General features: G+C 41.9%; 1 protein-coding gene across 11 annotated transcripts in view; it reads right to left on the minus strand.

Annotated features, from left to right (window-relative positions):
- Positions 1 to 8,355: 8,355 nt before the first annotated feature.
- Positions 8,356 to 16,762, minus strand: part of ccser2a (coiled-coil serine-rich protein 2a) — a 75,467-nt gene continuing 67,060 nt past the window's right edge. For 5 of the 11 annotated variants that reach the window (XM_036985534.1, XM_036985527.1, XM_036985521.1 and 2 more), the window contains one exon: positions 8,356 to 13,235. In XM_036985534.1, the coding sequence (XP_036841429.1) occupies positions 12,516 to 13,235 (720 nt within the window). In that variant the 3' untranslated portion in view covers positions 8,356 to 12,515. Of the gene's footprint in view, positions 13,236 to 16,603; positions 16,644 to 16,762 lie in introns of all 11 variants that reach the window. The other 6 variants (XM_036985557.1, XM_036985548.1, XM_036985535.1 and 3 more) reach the window with 2 other exon arrangements.

Consider the following 16,762-nt stretch of genomic DNA (forward strand, 5'->3'; position numbering starts at 1 on the left):
CATCATAATACTCCTGACATGATTATCCCTTCTCGTGTATGGGTGAAGCTTCTCATGGATATGAGCTATTACTCAAAGATGAGTGTGTGTGTTGTATTCGTGGGTCTGAAAGCATAGTATGCCTTATGTGTGGGTGAGTGTACTGTGTGTTTAGGAGTGTTTGTGATTTTTATTCCCAGTCATCTCAACAGCCCCTTGTTCTTGGAGCACCTCTCATTAATCTTTCATAGGTCCTCTAGTCACCGTGTGTATACTTTGGGCAATTAGCCGGTGTTCCCTGCTGTACAGTCTGGCCTGTGGTGAGCGAGTGATAAATCTTTGACGCGGTAGGTGTTGATAAATCAGTGGCAACAGGCCCCCTTTGGATCACCTCCACTACCATCATTAGCAACCAGGCTGCATCCTAAGACGGCTTTATAGTGAAGTGCTATTGATCTCCATAAACGTGTAGGGAGCAACACGTTCTCTTGCTCCTATCACGGTTATGTTGCGTTCTTCGTTTTGCTCCTGAAATGATGATTTGCTATCTCAGTCACACTTCAAACCATCCGCGAGGTTGTTTGATCTCTCAAGTACTGACACAGTCCTCCTAATTTGAGGCCAACTGAGAAACGACTGATAGTTTAGGCCGTGATCCTGTGTTCAGTGTCTCTCTCTCTATTTGTTGTCTTTAGTCTGACGGAAGAGATCATTTGATGCACCGGTCTGCGTTTGACAGTGTTGAGATTCACCCGGTAATTGTGGCAAGTTTTTCTTCATGAGCCTTACATACAGGCCAAGTGAGGTGTTGTTTAAGCTGGAATTTGTTCTGGAAGATGCATTTTAACAGACCAATAAAGCTGAGGTGAATAAAAACACGACAAAAAATCCCTTGAAATTTGCAAGATACAGAGAAACGTACAGTTTAGGAAGAAAATTGTGCTTACAAGTGATATGGACAACTTCAAAGCTAAGGCAACAAATGATCAATGCATTGATACTGAGTAATAAAGCAGAGAGGAGTTCAACTAATTGCATTGATGGCGTCAGTCTACCCAATACAAACTATTTAATCATCATTGACAAGGCCCAATGGATACCCTGATGAAAGTAGTTTAATCGCAGAATACATTGTCAGAAATACTGCTTGCAAAGACTTTCTTTCCCAACTCTTTAATGGGTCTATTTGGATACAGAGTATACAATATGTGTAGAATTCATCAAGCAGACCAGCTAAGACAAACTAATGACAGACTCTTATCTATTTTCATCCATAAAGATGCAAGTCGTAAAATCATACAAATAAGCCTGTCCTCAAAGGCTGGTTCCTGTAATGTATTTGTTATATGCCAGCAGGATTTCATCAATATCGAGTGATCTCTCTGTCTGAACATATAGTAGTCACTAGGTGGGAAGGAGAGAAAGGACACATAAGAAATATCTTCAAAGCTTGGTGGCATTTTCTGTATGTACCTGTCTCTCCCTTTATTGCTGTCTGAAACACAGACACACACACACACTCACACGCGCACACACGCACACACACGCACACACACACACACACACACACACACACACACACACACACACACAGTAGTGAAGGAGCTCCAATTGATTTCATGTCTGAATTCTGTACTTGGATGAATTATTCCACTAAAGTCAAAGTCTCTCGAATAATGAATATTAAAATTTGAGATAAAAGATTAGCCAGAAAAGTGTGAATTATATCAAACATTAACATCTCAAACATGGATTGTGTTCACTAATTAATAATAACAAACTCAAACTTGAAAAAGTGGTTAAGGAGCTCTCTTTATATTTCCAAAAGCATTCTATCCCTCAGGCTTGTGTGTTTACAATCTTCAGTCGGAGGCTAGGTCAAGGTTATGATTACACACAGATTTTCTCACCTCTCTCAGACCTGTGTGAACTCCTGATTAGAGTGAATAGCTTGCTGGGAGTAGGAAATTCAATTATGTTGCCTTGGAGGCACCTGTGAAATAATGACTCTATATTCTTTTCTCACCTAGCAAACACTTTTTTCTCTGCAAATCAACACTGAATCAAAATGGGTAGTCTTTCTGAGAAACTATTGTAACAACATATTGATGTACAGTAACAGCATGCAGTTGTATAATGTAACATTGTAAATCCAGTTTCATGTCCCTTCTGTGTTTTACATTGTAATACCAGGTTCATGTCCCTTCTGTGTTTTACATTGTAAATCCAGGTTCATGTCCCTTCTGTGTTTTACATTGTAATACCAGGTTCATGTCCCTTCTGTGTTTTACATTGTAATACTGTCAAACGTGTTTTTCCCGCAGCAATAATCGAGTAAATGTACATTTTTATAAACAATGCAGCACTGTTACAAATGAATGTTGGATTGCATTCATTCACTGGATCAGCTTTTAGAATATAAAGGGAAAGGGAAAGGACCATGCCTAGTCAGTTAGACAACTGAATGCATTCAACTGAAATGTGTCTTCCACATTTAACCCAACCCCTCTGTAAAATCCCATTATTGACACCACTGCTTAGCCTACCAGTCTTACTGCTCAATATGCAATCTGATAATTGATCATTGTGCGCTGATGCAGGCCATTTACATCTCTTTGAATAGTGTCCATCAGTTTGCATTATACATTCACTTTGAACATGAATCATACAGATTTTTCTATAGAGTAGCACATGTTTCTCAGTGCCCAGCCAGTCCACAGCAAGAACGATCAGCATGTCCTGCAGCAAAGGAATGGTAACATCTATCCTTTGCACTGACTCATTGAAATGTGTATGAAACCACATGAGCGGTGTTTGAATAAATCAGCAAAATGGAGTCCAAAATAAGGGATTTTTAGAATGAAGGTTAGCGTCTGGGGATCTGATTATGACCGTGTTCTGCTGCCATCGTCTCTCTCTCATGTCGCTTTTTTTCCCACGTTCAAAACACGCCGTCACGCCTGCAGCGTTTGTGAATATTTGAAAGTATGGCCTTGAGGAAGAGAGGAGAGTTGGCATCTCCCTTTAAGAGAGGCAGCCTACACTGTGGAAGTGAGGCAGGAAACCCCTCAAACAACGCAAGTCAAATGTAAAAAGTTCCTCTGTGCCTTTGTGCTGTGTCACAGCTTAGGTATTTAGAAGCCCTTGTATGAATTGACAAATGTTGCTTCATGGAGCAAAGATGAGAGGGATAAAAACAGAAAAATATAAAACATTTCAATACATTTCCTTTAGATTAAAACTCATAACTCATTAATGGACAAATCACAGACTTGCCATGCACAATATTAATACTGTAAATGTTTCATTAAGGTAAGATCTTACTTGACATGTACTTAATGCATAATAAAGACAGAGTAAAATGTATTTGTACTTGATCAAACAAGCACTATAGATAGAATTATCATTACTCTCCAGGGTCTAGTGAGATTTTCTGAAAAGTTAACCGTCGGAATCAAGGCCAACACTTTCCTTACCCACAACTCCAAAACTCACTAGATGTTAATTAGCTCTAGCTGGTAAAGCTAGTGTGGGACCGTAATTAAGTGACTTTGATTTTGATAGCGGAAGCTGAAGCTGAAGCTCCAGGGCATAAAGAGCAGGGGTTGCTGGGATAGCTCCTCAGTTTAGGGTTTGCGTGCCACGGCATGGGTGTATTCATTATGCCTATTCTGTTGCAAAATGTTTCTTAAACGGAAACAAACGGAACTAGAAACTCCCGTTTTCCAGCTCTCTACTCATATGATCTCTCCTTGCATTTTATTAGTCCCCTGAAGTTGTGTGGTCGCTCTAATTAAACATTGGAATCTATATCTCTGCATGGATATTTTTTCTTTGCCCTGGCCTCAAAGTAGAGATAATCAATCGAATCTGATAGTTTTGTAGAGAATAGCCAGAAATACAGAATAAGTGGGGATGGGAGAACCTTGACCACCTGTCAGATTTCTTGTCAATCAGTCACCAAGAGTCTAAGTGTTTCCCACCAGTTTTCATTCACTTCTCAGCTAATCAACCTCCTACCAGTCTAATCTGTAAGTAAGTTCAAGTACACAGTTTCTTGAATGCTTCAGCATAATTAGATTGATATTCCCATATTCTTAGAAGCTGTCACGTGGAGAGAGGTTAAAGTGAGCACACTCTTAAAGGGCGTCCTATGCAGAGATCGATGGTAGAGAATATGGTGCACTGTAGAGAATACTAGACTGGAAGGAAATTGAAGTGACTCCCTTTAACTCCCTTTCTCACTGGCATGGGTTGCCTCTGCCCTGTAGGCACACGCACTACACACATTCAATAACAACACATTGGGATATTGGTGTCTCTAGAAACAAACACAGCGGGTAACATAGATTTTCTGTTTGACGTTGTGAGTGACAGAGTGGCTCATTTCTTCATTAAAATCACACAGGGACACTTCATGACAACCATGACTAGTGTTGTTTTGTCACTGTCTATATTGACACTGAACTTCAAGTATGCACTTCCTCAGAGAGTTATGTGATCAACAAGTTCACACACACACACATGCATCTTGCTTTATATATGGGTTAGATGACAATGTCACGAAAACGATGCTTGAGCTTCAAGGGGGAAGAAGGCTGTGTGTTGTTATGGTTTTGGATGGCCATATACTGTAGCTAGCAACAATTACAAGAAACTGTAAGTGGCTTGTTAAAGCTTGTTTGATCTTGTTCTTGATACCATGTCTTGTTTTGAGGTCACGTCTATGCTAATATGGATAACATTTGCTAGTTAGCAAACCAACAACTGTAACGATGTATTTGAGGGACATGTGCTCATTGTGCAACTTTATTTACAGTACCAGTCAAAAGATTGGGCACACCTACTCCTTCAAGGGTAGTTCTTAATGTTTTGTATTTTCTACATTATAGAATAATAGTAAAGACATAAACTATGAAATAACATAAAAGTGTTAAACAAATCAAAATAAATTGTATATTTGAGATTCTTCAAAGTAGCCACCCTTTGCCTTTAAGACAGCTTTGCACACTCTTGGCAGTTCCCACATATGCTGAGCACTTGTTGGCTGTTTTTTCTTCACTCTGCGGTCCAACTCATCCCAAACAATCTCAATTGGGTTGAGGTCAGGTGATTGTGGAGGCCAGGTCATCTGATGCAGCACTCCATCACTCTCCTTTTGGTCAAATAGCCCTTACACAGCCTGGAGGTGTACATGTAGAAAATAGTAAAAATAGAGAAAAACCCTTGAATGAGTAGATGTGTCCAAACTTGACTGGTACTGTATGTTTTCAATAAACATTAAAGACAAAATATAGTTTACATGTTATCAACAGAGATTTTGTTCTAAAATCTTTCGTTTTAATTACTATGTTATTTTCCACAGGCGATATTCTGTAGCTGATAGATTATTAACAAGGATGCAGGGACTCAATCTGTATTTCTGGACATAGCTATCATAGAGGAGGAAATATGAAACAAGAAGATCCTCCTTGTTCAAACACACAACCATAGACAGCTGGGAGATGTTTGTTTACCTGACTTCTGCAAAACCTGGAACTCAGTACACAGTGGACTCAGATATATATTTTTTAGGATGAAAGCTTGCACATTCTGTATGTACACAGCTAAGAATTGTGTTTTTTATTCCGATTTTTCAAGGGGTGCTGCATCACCTTCAGCACCCCTACTTACCGTGGCTATGCCAAGCTTTCAATAGAGCGAGGGTGATTGGTGCGGAAGTGGGGTCAGGGTTCATACACTGTCCTGCCAAGTGAGGCTTCAAAAGGATAGTGTCTTCAAAGACTCTGGTTCGCTCCCTTCCCCCTATTGCACCTTAGATGACTGGATCTTCCAGACTCCCCTTTGACTGATAACTCTCCCAAAGCTTCAAAGCTAGGCTACTAGCTGCAATACAGGCCCATGACACCCCAAAGACCTCTACAAACTGTGCTGTTATCTACAGTATGTGGGGTTTCTCATTCGTCTATCAAAACTACAGGGAATATCACTACAACTTCTGACATGGGATGTTGAAGTCAGCATTCTGCTCATAAGGATTCAGCTTTCAGCTGCGGAAAGATTCTGTACTTTGTTAGTGAAATATTACAACATTTTGACATTTTAGTCGTTTAGCAGATGCTCTTAGCAGCACATCTGGTCCTCAAATGTACATGGAGGGCCAATGTCAATAACGTGCATGTCAGTCTCCTGGTTCAGAGTTGAGGAGAGATGAACTGCGTCACTGCTGGTCTTTGTAAGAAGTAGTGACATGCTGAAAGTATCTAATTGTCTGTTCAACCAGTTAACACACAGCTAAACAAAAAACATACATACCCCACAAGACATGCAATCAGGGGTCTCTTCACAGTACCCAAGACCAGAAGAGAGGCTGGAAGAAGCACAGCACTGTATAGAGACCTCAAACTCAACTATGGACATCAAAACCACTTTCACAGTATTTTTCTCTATTGTTCCCTTCTAACCAGGGACTGGTTTAGACACGGGGCACCAGGTGTGTGCAATTAATTATCAGGTAGGACAGAAAACCAGCAGACTCCAAACCTCAAACGGTAAGAGTTGAATACCCCTGATATATTGAGCAATGACTACATGGAATTATCTTCCAGGTAACTCAGGCAAGCAATAAAATCTGTTTAAAAAACCAGATAAAACAAAACCTCAAGAAACAACACAGACTCTAGAGACACACACCTACATACATTATTATTATTATTCATTTTTCTTTATCTTCTCTTTCATCTTAAAATAGTGCTAGTGTTCTTTAGTCGTAGTGTTTTTAGTCAAATTCAGTGGCGACACGGCATTCATTTGAGCCCCACCTGTTAAGCTAAAAAAAGATATGTACACAAGAAATACTTTATTTAAATTTAAAAAATGGTGCCTGTTTTGCATTTATTTAGGAATTAATACATGTCACATATCAGTTTGCAAACAATGTATAAAAAAATAAATAAAGGCGCATGCAAACATGGTCTCTTTTTTGCTTTCTTGAGTAAAGCAGCTCCAAAATGCAGGTGTTTCAGCCTAGCTCAGTGCTTTCTGTGGTTGTAGGGCAGCCAGTGGAAAATACAGGGTGTCGGGGTTGGTAATGTTCTCTAGTTGCGCTGTGTTTGGCTCTGTGTTCTGTCACTCATGGGGACACTACGTCACAGCAAAATCTATGGGGAGAGCTCAAAAATTCAAGTCCCTTTGGTGCTGCCATAGAGTTATATTAGAAGTGCCCATCCAAAAAGGCTCAAGGTCATTGGCCACAGATAAAATTACATCAAATCACATTATATCTACCGTAGTTTTGATTGGACTGATCATGTCAACATCATACTTTCAAAATCTTAGCTAGCTAGCTAGCAGTCATCATCATGAATCAAGTTGACAATCTACTGGCAAAACCTTTTCAATATGAAAACAAATGAAGAGAAATTATAGATAAAACGTATCAGGGCTCATTGGCCATTGGACATAAACATTATACAAGAAGTTGGAAATCGCAAATTCAACAATGTGTTTTGAAGGAATAAGTGGCTTACTGAAGGAATTAGTGGAGTGGGTGTGTGATCCAAGTCTGAGTTTAAGGGTCTCTTTTCCTACAAGAGCACAAAACGTGGAGGCTACATTTAAAGCTGTCTTTGAAAAGCTTACATCTTAATTAAAGGGGCATTGTTATATTTTGAGACAGTTTTGAATATGCAAATAAGCCAATAGGCAGATGGGTATTGTCAAATTTTCTGTATGGTAAAAATAATTAATTATATTTTGTAAAGTGGTTTCTTGCATCATACAACACAATACAATGCAATTTACAGTAACCTATTTGACCCATGGTGTCACAGACCAAGTAAATAATAATAAATTCATGTCAAGCCCTTCATAATGAAAAACGTTTTTAAGTCTCATGCAATGTAGGCCTGCATTGAACACCACCTATAGGCTATATCATAGAAATCAAAGCTATTTCCATGTGAAAATGTTATAGGATTTGTTACATTGGTTTGGTTGGTAGGCCTACACTATGCTCAAACAGTCACAATAGCCTATTGGCTACTGTCAAAAACTGTAAGGGTACAGCCTCAGTGTTCACTGTAAACGCGCACCGGAAGTTGCACAAATGTCAAATTTCCGCTCACAAGACCTAAAATGTATCATTGGTCGTGTTGTTCTTTAGTCATAGTGTTCTTAGTTAAAATTTGTGTTGCTGTTCCTGTCCATTAGAGAGCTAATTTTGTCATGCGCTGTTTTGTGTGGACCCCAGGAAGAATAGCTGCTGCTTCTTCTACAGCTAAGGGGGATCCGAATAAAATCATTTAAAAAAATCCTAAATCTTATCCAGAGCAACTTAGTTACGACTTGAACAATTCAGAAAACAAGACACAGTAGTTTCAGCACAATCTCCATTTATTCCATCCACAAAACTCATACAGTAGGGGCACAACACATCAGGAAAACCATAGATCTGTTGCCATCATATAGACAGAGGACTCATCTTTGTATCTGTGCCATTTTAGCATCTTTATCTTTTTATTTAACCTTCATTTAACTAGACAAGTCAGTTAAGAACAAATTCATATTTACAATGACAGTCTACCCCAGCCAAACTTTAACCCGGACAACTGTGCGCCGCCCTATGGAACTCCCAATCACGGCCGGTTGTGATGCCTGGAATCAAAGCAGGGTATGTAGTGATACCCCTAGCACTGAGACACAGTGCCTTAGACCTCCGCACCACTCGGGAGCACTAGCATCTGTTACATGAGCAGCGCCATTGAGGCCGTCTCCATTTTATTGTAGTCAATTTTCTTCACGATTGGCTGATCCCTCCTGATGACCCAGTTAAGACATGGACTACAACAGGGTCACCAGGAGGGATCAACCAATGAAGTTGTAAGTCCCACCCAGTTGACTACATTAAAATGGAGCTACAGTACCCATGCTAATATGGCCTATAATTCTCTATGGTTGCTGTCACCCTAGACGAAGTTGGCTGCAGAATCATTCATTCTCTCTTCCTCCTAGTATTACATTAATAAATGCCACTTGACATCCATATATCTGGCATATCAGGTCTGAATCCGTTGATGAAAAGGCCTGGATGAAAACAAGCAACAGACAACAATGGCCCACAATAACAGGGTTTGATGCTGCCTGCTTTAAATCATGAATAACAGGGTTTGATGCTGCTTGCTTTAAAGCATGAATAACAGGGTTTGATGCTGCCTGCTTTAAAGCATGAATAACAGGATTTGATGCTGCCTGCTTTAAAGCATGAATAACAGGGTTTGATGCTGCCTGCTTTAAAGCATGAATAACAGGGTTTGATGCTGCCTGCTTTAAAGCATGAATAACAGGGTTTGATGCTGCCTGCTTTAAAGCATGAATAACAGGGTTTGATGCTGCCTGCTTTAAAGCATGAATAATCCTGCACAACAACAACTTGACATCTTTCACTGCTTGACCTGAGGTAAATGACTCCAAAACAGACTTGGCAAGTTTGATAGTCTTTATTGCTGTCTCACACAACCTCCAGGAGAGAGAACAGTACAAACGGAGAAAGGAAAACACGAACAAATCCAGTCAAATCTTTAACAAATCTCCAGTTTAGTGTTTCCTTCAGTCTCAACTGTCATTTAAAGTGCATCGCTGATTAGCTTACAAAAAAAAAAAATTCACTTGCATATAGGTAAACAACAGTTGTTAGGCATATAGCGTTGCTTCAATATCAGTATCTATATTGGTTAATATAGCTGTTTCTTACAATATTGCACGTTATGCAATGGGATAATGTATTACAGCAGGATGGGTGGAGAGGTGATTTGACATGAAATACAGAAACAAGAAATGTTAAGCATTGAAGATAGACAAATACCTCTCACAACGGTCACAACGGTTGTAACGGGTGTACACTTTAGTAACTAAGTAAGTAATCAGCAAATGAGTTAACTGGTGTGTAAACGTCTAGTGGTTTATGTGTAAGTAGTGGAGAAACAGGAAGGAACTCTAGTCCTGTTGCATTAACAGTGTAGGTAGATTTACAAATATTACTTAACCCCCATTTTGTTAGAAATGTATTCAGAGTAAAACCAAACAGCAGAGTGGACAACCCTATCCTAAACTGAACCTGCACAATTGCATCAAATATGTCATCTTTAACAACAGCTACAAACAAGTAAAGTATAATATCCTACTGATGATAGGCAGGCAGCTATGTTCCATTAACTAATACGATGAACAAGGCTTGCTAGTTTTGCCACTAAAGAGAACGTGTTAGAAATGGCTAATTAATTAATTCCTCTTGTTTTGTTGTGTAACCGATGTGAAATGGCTAGCTAGTTAGCGGTGGTGCGCGCTAATAGCGTTTCAATCGGTGACGTCACTTGCTCTGAGACCTCGAAGTAGTGGTTCCCCTTGCTCTGCAAGGACCGTGGCTTTTGTGGCGCGATGGATAACGATGCTTCGTGAGTGACTGTGGTTGATGTGTGCAGAGGGTCCCTGGTTCGAACTCGGGTCGGGGCTAGGGGATGGACTAAAGTTACACTGTTACAGTTGCAGTGTGGGCTCTTTGTTCTGGTTTAGCTAGCTCAGGGGTCTCCGGCAATTTCTAACATGAGATCTACTTCAAAAAATGCTGCAAGTTACTCATTTATTTGCTTACTTTTTTCAGTTGTTTCACTCAGACAATTACAATTACTTATTGAAAAACAACAACATTGGATGTTCAGAGTCCATGTCAATGCATAAATCACATCAAAATAAAAAATGTACGGTCTTGAAAAAAAATAACAAATGTATACGTTTGAGTGTGATTCCCCTTTAATTCAAGTGCACACCTAGCAAGAGACGAATGTGTTTGGCTAGCGATTTATCTGTTTAGGCCTAGTGCACATCATGGCAGAGTACGGGATGCGAGATCGACCTGTTGGACCCCCGAGATAGTTATACTCCTGCTTTAGAATAATTGATGAAAGCTATTGATTGGCTGATGGAGAGAACAGCATTACCCTTTCTCCCTGGCTTTATTTCTGTGGCCTGTGGGCACATACTGTACACCTGACACACACACACACCCAATGAAAACACTGCCAGATTGGTGTATCTAGAGACTCACACACATCCTCCCTTCTCACTAAAAACCAAGGTCCTATTGATTTCTCTGTTTGGAATTACCAAGCAGTATTGACTGACAGGTCCGGATGGCATGGGACATCTCACCATGGCAAACACAAATATTCTCTCTCCCACAAAACAGACACACACACAGACACACACACACAGACACACACACAGAGACACACACACACAGAGACACACACACAGAGACACACACACACACACACACACACACACACACACACACACACACACACACACACACACACACACACACACACACACACACACACACACACACACACACACACACACACACACACACACACAGTCCTGTCATCACCTGGGCTCAGCTCAGTCCCCAAGGACCACACTGGCACCCATCTTGTCTTGCTGTAGGGGACAGATGGATCAATGTCCCTATGAGAACTTTCCAGAAGTGTGTGTGTCTCTCAGTCAGTCGGATTTATACTAAATGAAAAAACAAGACACTGTTGACCATCTAGCTAACTGTAATAAATTACTTGAAACAACACTACTGTGTACAGTGATTTGAATTTATGGACAGCGCCAAAGTGGTGAGAGTATTTGGTGTGTGAGTGTGTGTGTGTGATGTGTGTTATGTGTGTGTGTTTCATGTGTGCATGGTATTAATGGGTACTGTAAAACAGAGAGTGCCAGAGGCATTAACTTACAGCCATAGCCCACATTCATGGAAGCTGCCATAGTCTGTCAGAAACTGTTAAACACACTCTCCATGTCTGGATGCATCCAAACGATAAACATAACCCTCAAATCCTCAAACTGACCTTAGCCCTACTCAAAATACAATAAACACTGATGTTGATCTCAGAGGAAAGGGAGAGCACCCACACAGACACACATCACCTTACATACTCATAGAGGTGGAATAGGACGACAAAATGAACTGTGGTTTATTCAGGAGAATTCTGTTTATGTTTGAGCCTCTTTCTTTGAATGATTCTTCATTCTGTTTGAGCAGAAAGCTCAACTCCTTATTCCCCCCCCCCCCCCCCCCCGCTTTTTTTCTGTCATTCTATGTTTACCCTCTGGGAGAAATGTAACATTGCTGATGTCATGGAAGACCATGGTCAAACCATGTTCTGCTGTTCCAGAGGAAGGACCCATGTGAGTGTGAGTAGAGTTGACCGGAGCATTCTGTACAGTCTTGGCGTTCTTAAAGAAAACACACAAGTGAGATTACCAAATAAAAAATATGAATGTTTGTCATATATATAAAAATAATGACTATGTGCAATGAAAGGCTGCTAAGCAAGTAACTGGACAATTTATGAAGGAGATTTGTCAGTTAGAAACAGTCCCTCCACGTATCTCAGTCATAACCATGAGGCTGTGGAAGAGGAGAGATGTTATACAGTATAGTATACAATATGTTTGATGATGTGAACTCTTCAATGGATCTTTGGCTTGGGGAGACGTGACAGGATGGGGGGAACCAGGACTCTAGCTCTGAGAAGTCCCAGGTCTAGCATTTCCAGACTAGGAGGGCTGGTGCTCTCGAGGTCCCTCCTGACCCCCAGTGTGTGGGGCTGAGCAAGCACACCGTGTCCCAGGGAGGGGCCCACTGCCTGGGGACCAGAATTGAAGCAGGGTAGACCCCTGGAGGGAGGCGGCAGCTGCTTGGTCCTGTGGTTGGCCAGCAGTCCTACAGAGCTTGATCGGAGAAGAGAGCCATTAGTGTACCTCTGAGGCAGAGCTGGGACAGACACACGCTTGTGGAGGCGAGGCCGCTGCAGGAAGCGAGGGCAGCCAGGGCCCTCTGGAGAGGCTCGCTGCCCACCGTCTGGCCTGGACAGCGCTCCTGTTGCTGGGCTGCTGGCTGCAGGGAGCCCCTGGGTAGGGCTGGGGGTGGTCCCAGGCCCTTCTCTGTCATTGATGTTGAGCTGGGTGCTGAGTAGCACACTCAACTCGTCTGGGTTGGACACTGGGGGATTGTCGACACCCCTGGCCGGGCTTCTAGCAGGGCGGTCAGAGTCTGTGCAAGGGGACCCATCTCCCCTGCTCCTCCTTCTCTGGGGGTCACTGTGGCCCTCGGTGAGGGCTGTTTTTACTAGTCTTTCCTGGGTGAGGTGCTCGTGGTGGCTGGGGCTGGAAGGCTGTAGTATTTGAAGCTATGGAAGAAAAACAAAAAGCATACACATTATTATCAATTCACCAGTAGTAAGTTATCCTTCTTAAAGGTCTATAATTGATGAAGATGTTCATTTACAATGTAAATGAACATCTTCCCCATTCACTTTTTCAATTCATTCTTGGAACAAAAACTTGCCCTTAGAAATGGGTGAAAACTGTAGACTGTGGACAGCGAGCCAAGATTCTTTGCCCTGAGGACTTGTTTGTACTCTCTAACAATCAGTGAGAGTAGTAGTAGCAGTAGTCAAACAGTGGTCCTCACACCCACCTAGCACAGGCCAGTGCATCAGACAAACAGCAGATCTAACACTGGGTAGAGTCGGGGAAGAGCACAGCTGGCTGCTAGCTGTGGGTCCTGAGTTCAGGGTGACATATCAGTTAGTATGTGGTACGAGATTATTCTCCTGTCGGGAGAGAACCAGGCTGGAGCAAGGAAAGGCCATGGTTAGAGCAGGGTTTTGAGGGCAACCATACTCCACTCTTCTTTACCCTGTGGTGATATCCAGGGAGAGGAGAATGAAGGCTTGATGTTGTGGTGGTCGGGGGAGTGTCTCTCAAGACAGCCTGAGGGTCATACATCAACCAGATGTCTGTAGCCATAAAACAGACTGGTATACTAACTGGTCTGTGGGCTTATATACATCCTAGTCAAAGGTGGCTGTTGGGAGGAGCTATAGGAGGACTGGCTCATTGTAGTGACTGGAATGGAATACATGGAACGGAGCCAAACAAGCGGTTTCCATATGTTTGATACCGTTCCATGTATTCCATTCCAGCCATTACAATGAGCCAGTCCTCCCATAGCTCCTTCCACCAGCCTCCTCTGCTCCTAGTCCTTAACAAGCTTCATGCTTTCAAGTCCTTTATTGTCTGTAAACCTGCAGTCAATAAAAAGCGACTATCTTGTGATGATCATCCTCCTAAATCCTACAAATCCTTAGGAGGCTGCCATCTTTATGATCTAGCATGAGTCAGTACTCTAGTTGTGCTCCAGGGCCCTGTGTCAGGGTGGGGCTGGGTTGGGCAGTCAATTCAGGAAGTGATTTGAATTTAAAATCAGAAGAAAAAAATGTGCTTCTACCTTTCAGTTTATTGAGAAGTCATTAAAAATAAGTATCCTATTTCGATTATTGAATTGTATTGTTGGTTTACTTCCTGAATTGACTGCCTACAAACTGAATTGAGCCCAACCCTGCTCTGTGTGAATCCCTCCAAGCCAAACTTATGATGGCCCTGGTCTGGCCAAGGCAGTCCGCCTCAAACATCCAACAGGAGACCAGGGAGGCGTCTGTTCCAGCAGTAACCTGACAGAGGCAATGGGATGACTAGGCCCACAGCTCCACCTGGTGGTCATCTCCCGTACTACACCAATCGGATATGGTAAACATCATGATTGTCTTTGTTGATTATGCTTTTTATTAGATTACCATGAGTACCTCCTGCCTGCAATTAATTTTTGATAACATTCTAGACATTGACAAGCACAACCACCAAAAATAACAAATGTAACAAAATACATTACATCACCAAAAGTATGTGGACACCTCTTGTCGAACATCTCATTCCAAAATCTTGGGCATTAAAATATGGAGTTGGTCCCCCCCCTTTTCTGCTATAACAGCCAGCACTCTTCTGGGAAGGATTTTCACTAGATGTTGGAACATTGCTGTGGGGACTTGCTTCCATTCAGCCACAAGAGCGTTAGTGAGGTTGGGCACTTATGTTGGGCAATTAGGCCTGGCTCGCAGTCGGTGTTCCAAATGTGTTCGATGGGGTTGAGGTCAGGGCTCTGTGCAGACCAGTCAAGTTCTTCCACACCAACTGTCGACAAATCATTAATGTATGGACCTCGCTTTGTGCAAGGGGGCATTGTCATGCTGAAACAGGAAAGGGCCTTCCCCAAACTGTTTCCACAAAGTTGGAAGAACAGAATCATCTAGAATGCCATTGTATGCTGTAGCATTAAGATTTCCCTTCACTGGAACTAAGGGGCCAAGTCCGAACAATAAAAAATAAGCCCCAGACCATTTTTCGTCCTCCACTAATCTTTACAGTTGGCACTATGCATTGGGGAATGTAGCACTCTCCTGGCATCACCAAACCCAGATTCGTCTGTCAGACTGCCAGATGGTGAAGTGTGATTCATCACTCCAGAAAGCATGTTTCCATTGCTCCAGAGTCCAATGGCTCAACACCACTCCAGCTGACGCTTGGCATTGCGTGTGGTGATCTTAGGCTTGTGTGTGGCTGCTCGGCCAGGGAAACCCATTTCGTGAAGCTCCCGACGAAACAGTTCCTGTGCTGACGTTGCTTCCTGAGGCAAAAAATTGACAGACTGACTTGTTGGAATGGTGGCATCCTATGATGGTGCCACGTTGAAAGTCACTGAGCTCTTTAGTAAGGCCATTCTACTGCCAATGTTTGTTTATGGAGATTGCATGGCTGTGTGCTCAAATTTTATACACCTGTCAGCAACCGGTGTGGCTGAAATAGCCAAATACACTAATTTGAAGGGGTGTCCACATACTTTTGCTGATGTATTGTATGTATGAAAAAATAGCACACCATATTGAAATCTAAAGCATAAATGTGTAATTAAATGAGAAATCAAGTGAACAGTTTTCTATCCCACAGGAGTGGCCAGTGTATAAATAAGAGGTTCTACGTCTGTGATTTTGAGTTTATAACACCATTTACAAGTATCTACCCGGGCTATCAAACCAATCTCAACAACCCATCCCACTGTGTCAATAAAACTACAGTGATTTAAGCATAATGAGTGCAGAAGGACCTAGATATTGTGGAATTGAAAAATTATACTAATTTAGCTCCCTGGAAATCCCCCTATTATAACCCTCTGAATATTGCCAATGATGATCATTATCTATTTCAGCTCTAGTTTAGTGCACAATCGTATATTGGTTGCTGCGAAAATAGTGGCAATTTCAATTTTGTCTATATTATACTGCTCAGATTAGAGCCAATGATACAGGGGGAGAGAAGCCTGATTGCTTTCATTTGTCGACTGCTGGCTTAGCTAAACTGTTTGTGATTACATAGTGGGACAGCGAAAGCTGACAACAGCGATAATGGGGCTTCAAATACATGTGGCCTTGTTCAGGAGTTGTACTTTTTTTTTGAAAGCCAATTTAAAAATACAGTTGATGTTTATTGATGCATGCATTATCATTTAACAGAGCAATGCAGGCACAGCAGGAAGACAAGGTAGACTCCAAACTCAAGCCAAGGCATGCAGATGCACATCAACACTGGCATGCTTTCATTGTGCCACGTCATGCTACGCCAGCGTGCAGGGCCCAGGGTGATGGTTAGATGGTTACTGTACCACGCTTTGTCAGTGATGTAATGCACAACGTGCTCCATTCCTTGTCAAAGGCATTATGGGAGAGGGAGAGGGAGAGAAAGAACATTGACAAGGTATTCCGAGAGAGAGAGAGAGAGAGAGAGAGAGGGGCAGAGGGAGAGAAAGAACATTGACATGGTA

Source organism: Oncorhynchus mykiss, chromosome 1, assembly GCF_013265735.2.
Source record: "Oncorhynchus mykiss isolate Arlee chromosome 1, USDA_OmykA_1.1, whole genome shotgun sequence".
NCBI classification, from domain to species: Eukaryota; Metazoa; Chordata; class Actinopteri; order Salmoniformes; family Salmonidae; genus Oncorhynchus; species Oncorhynchus mykiss.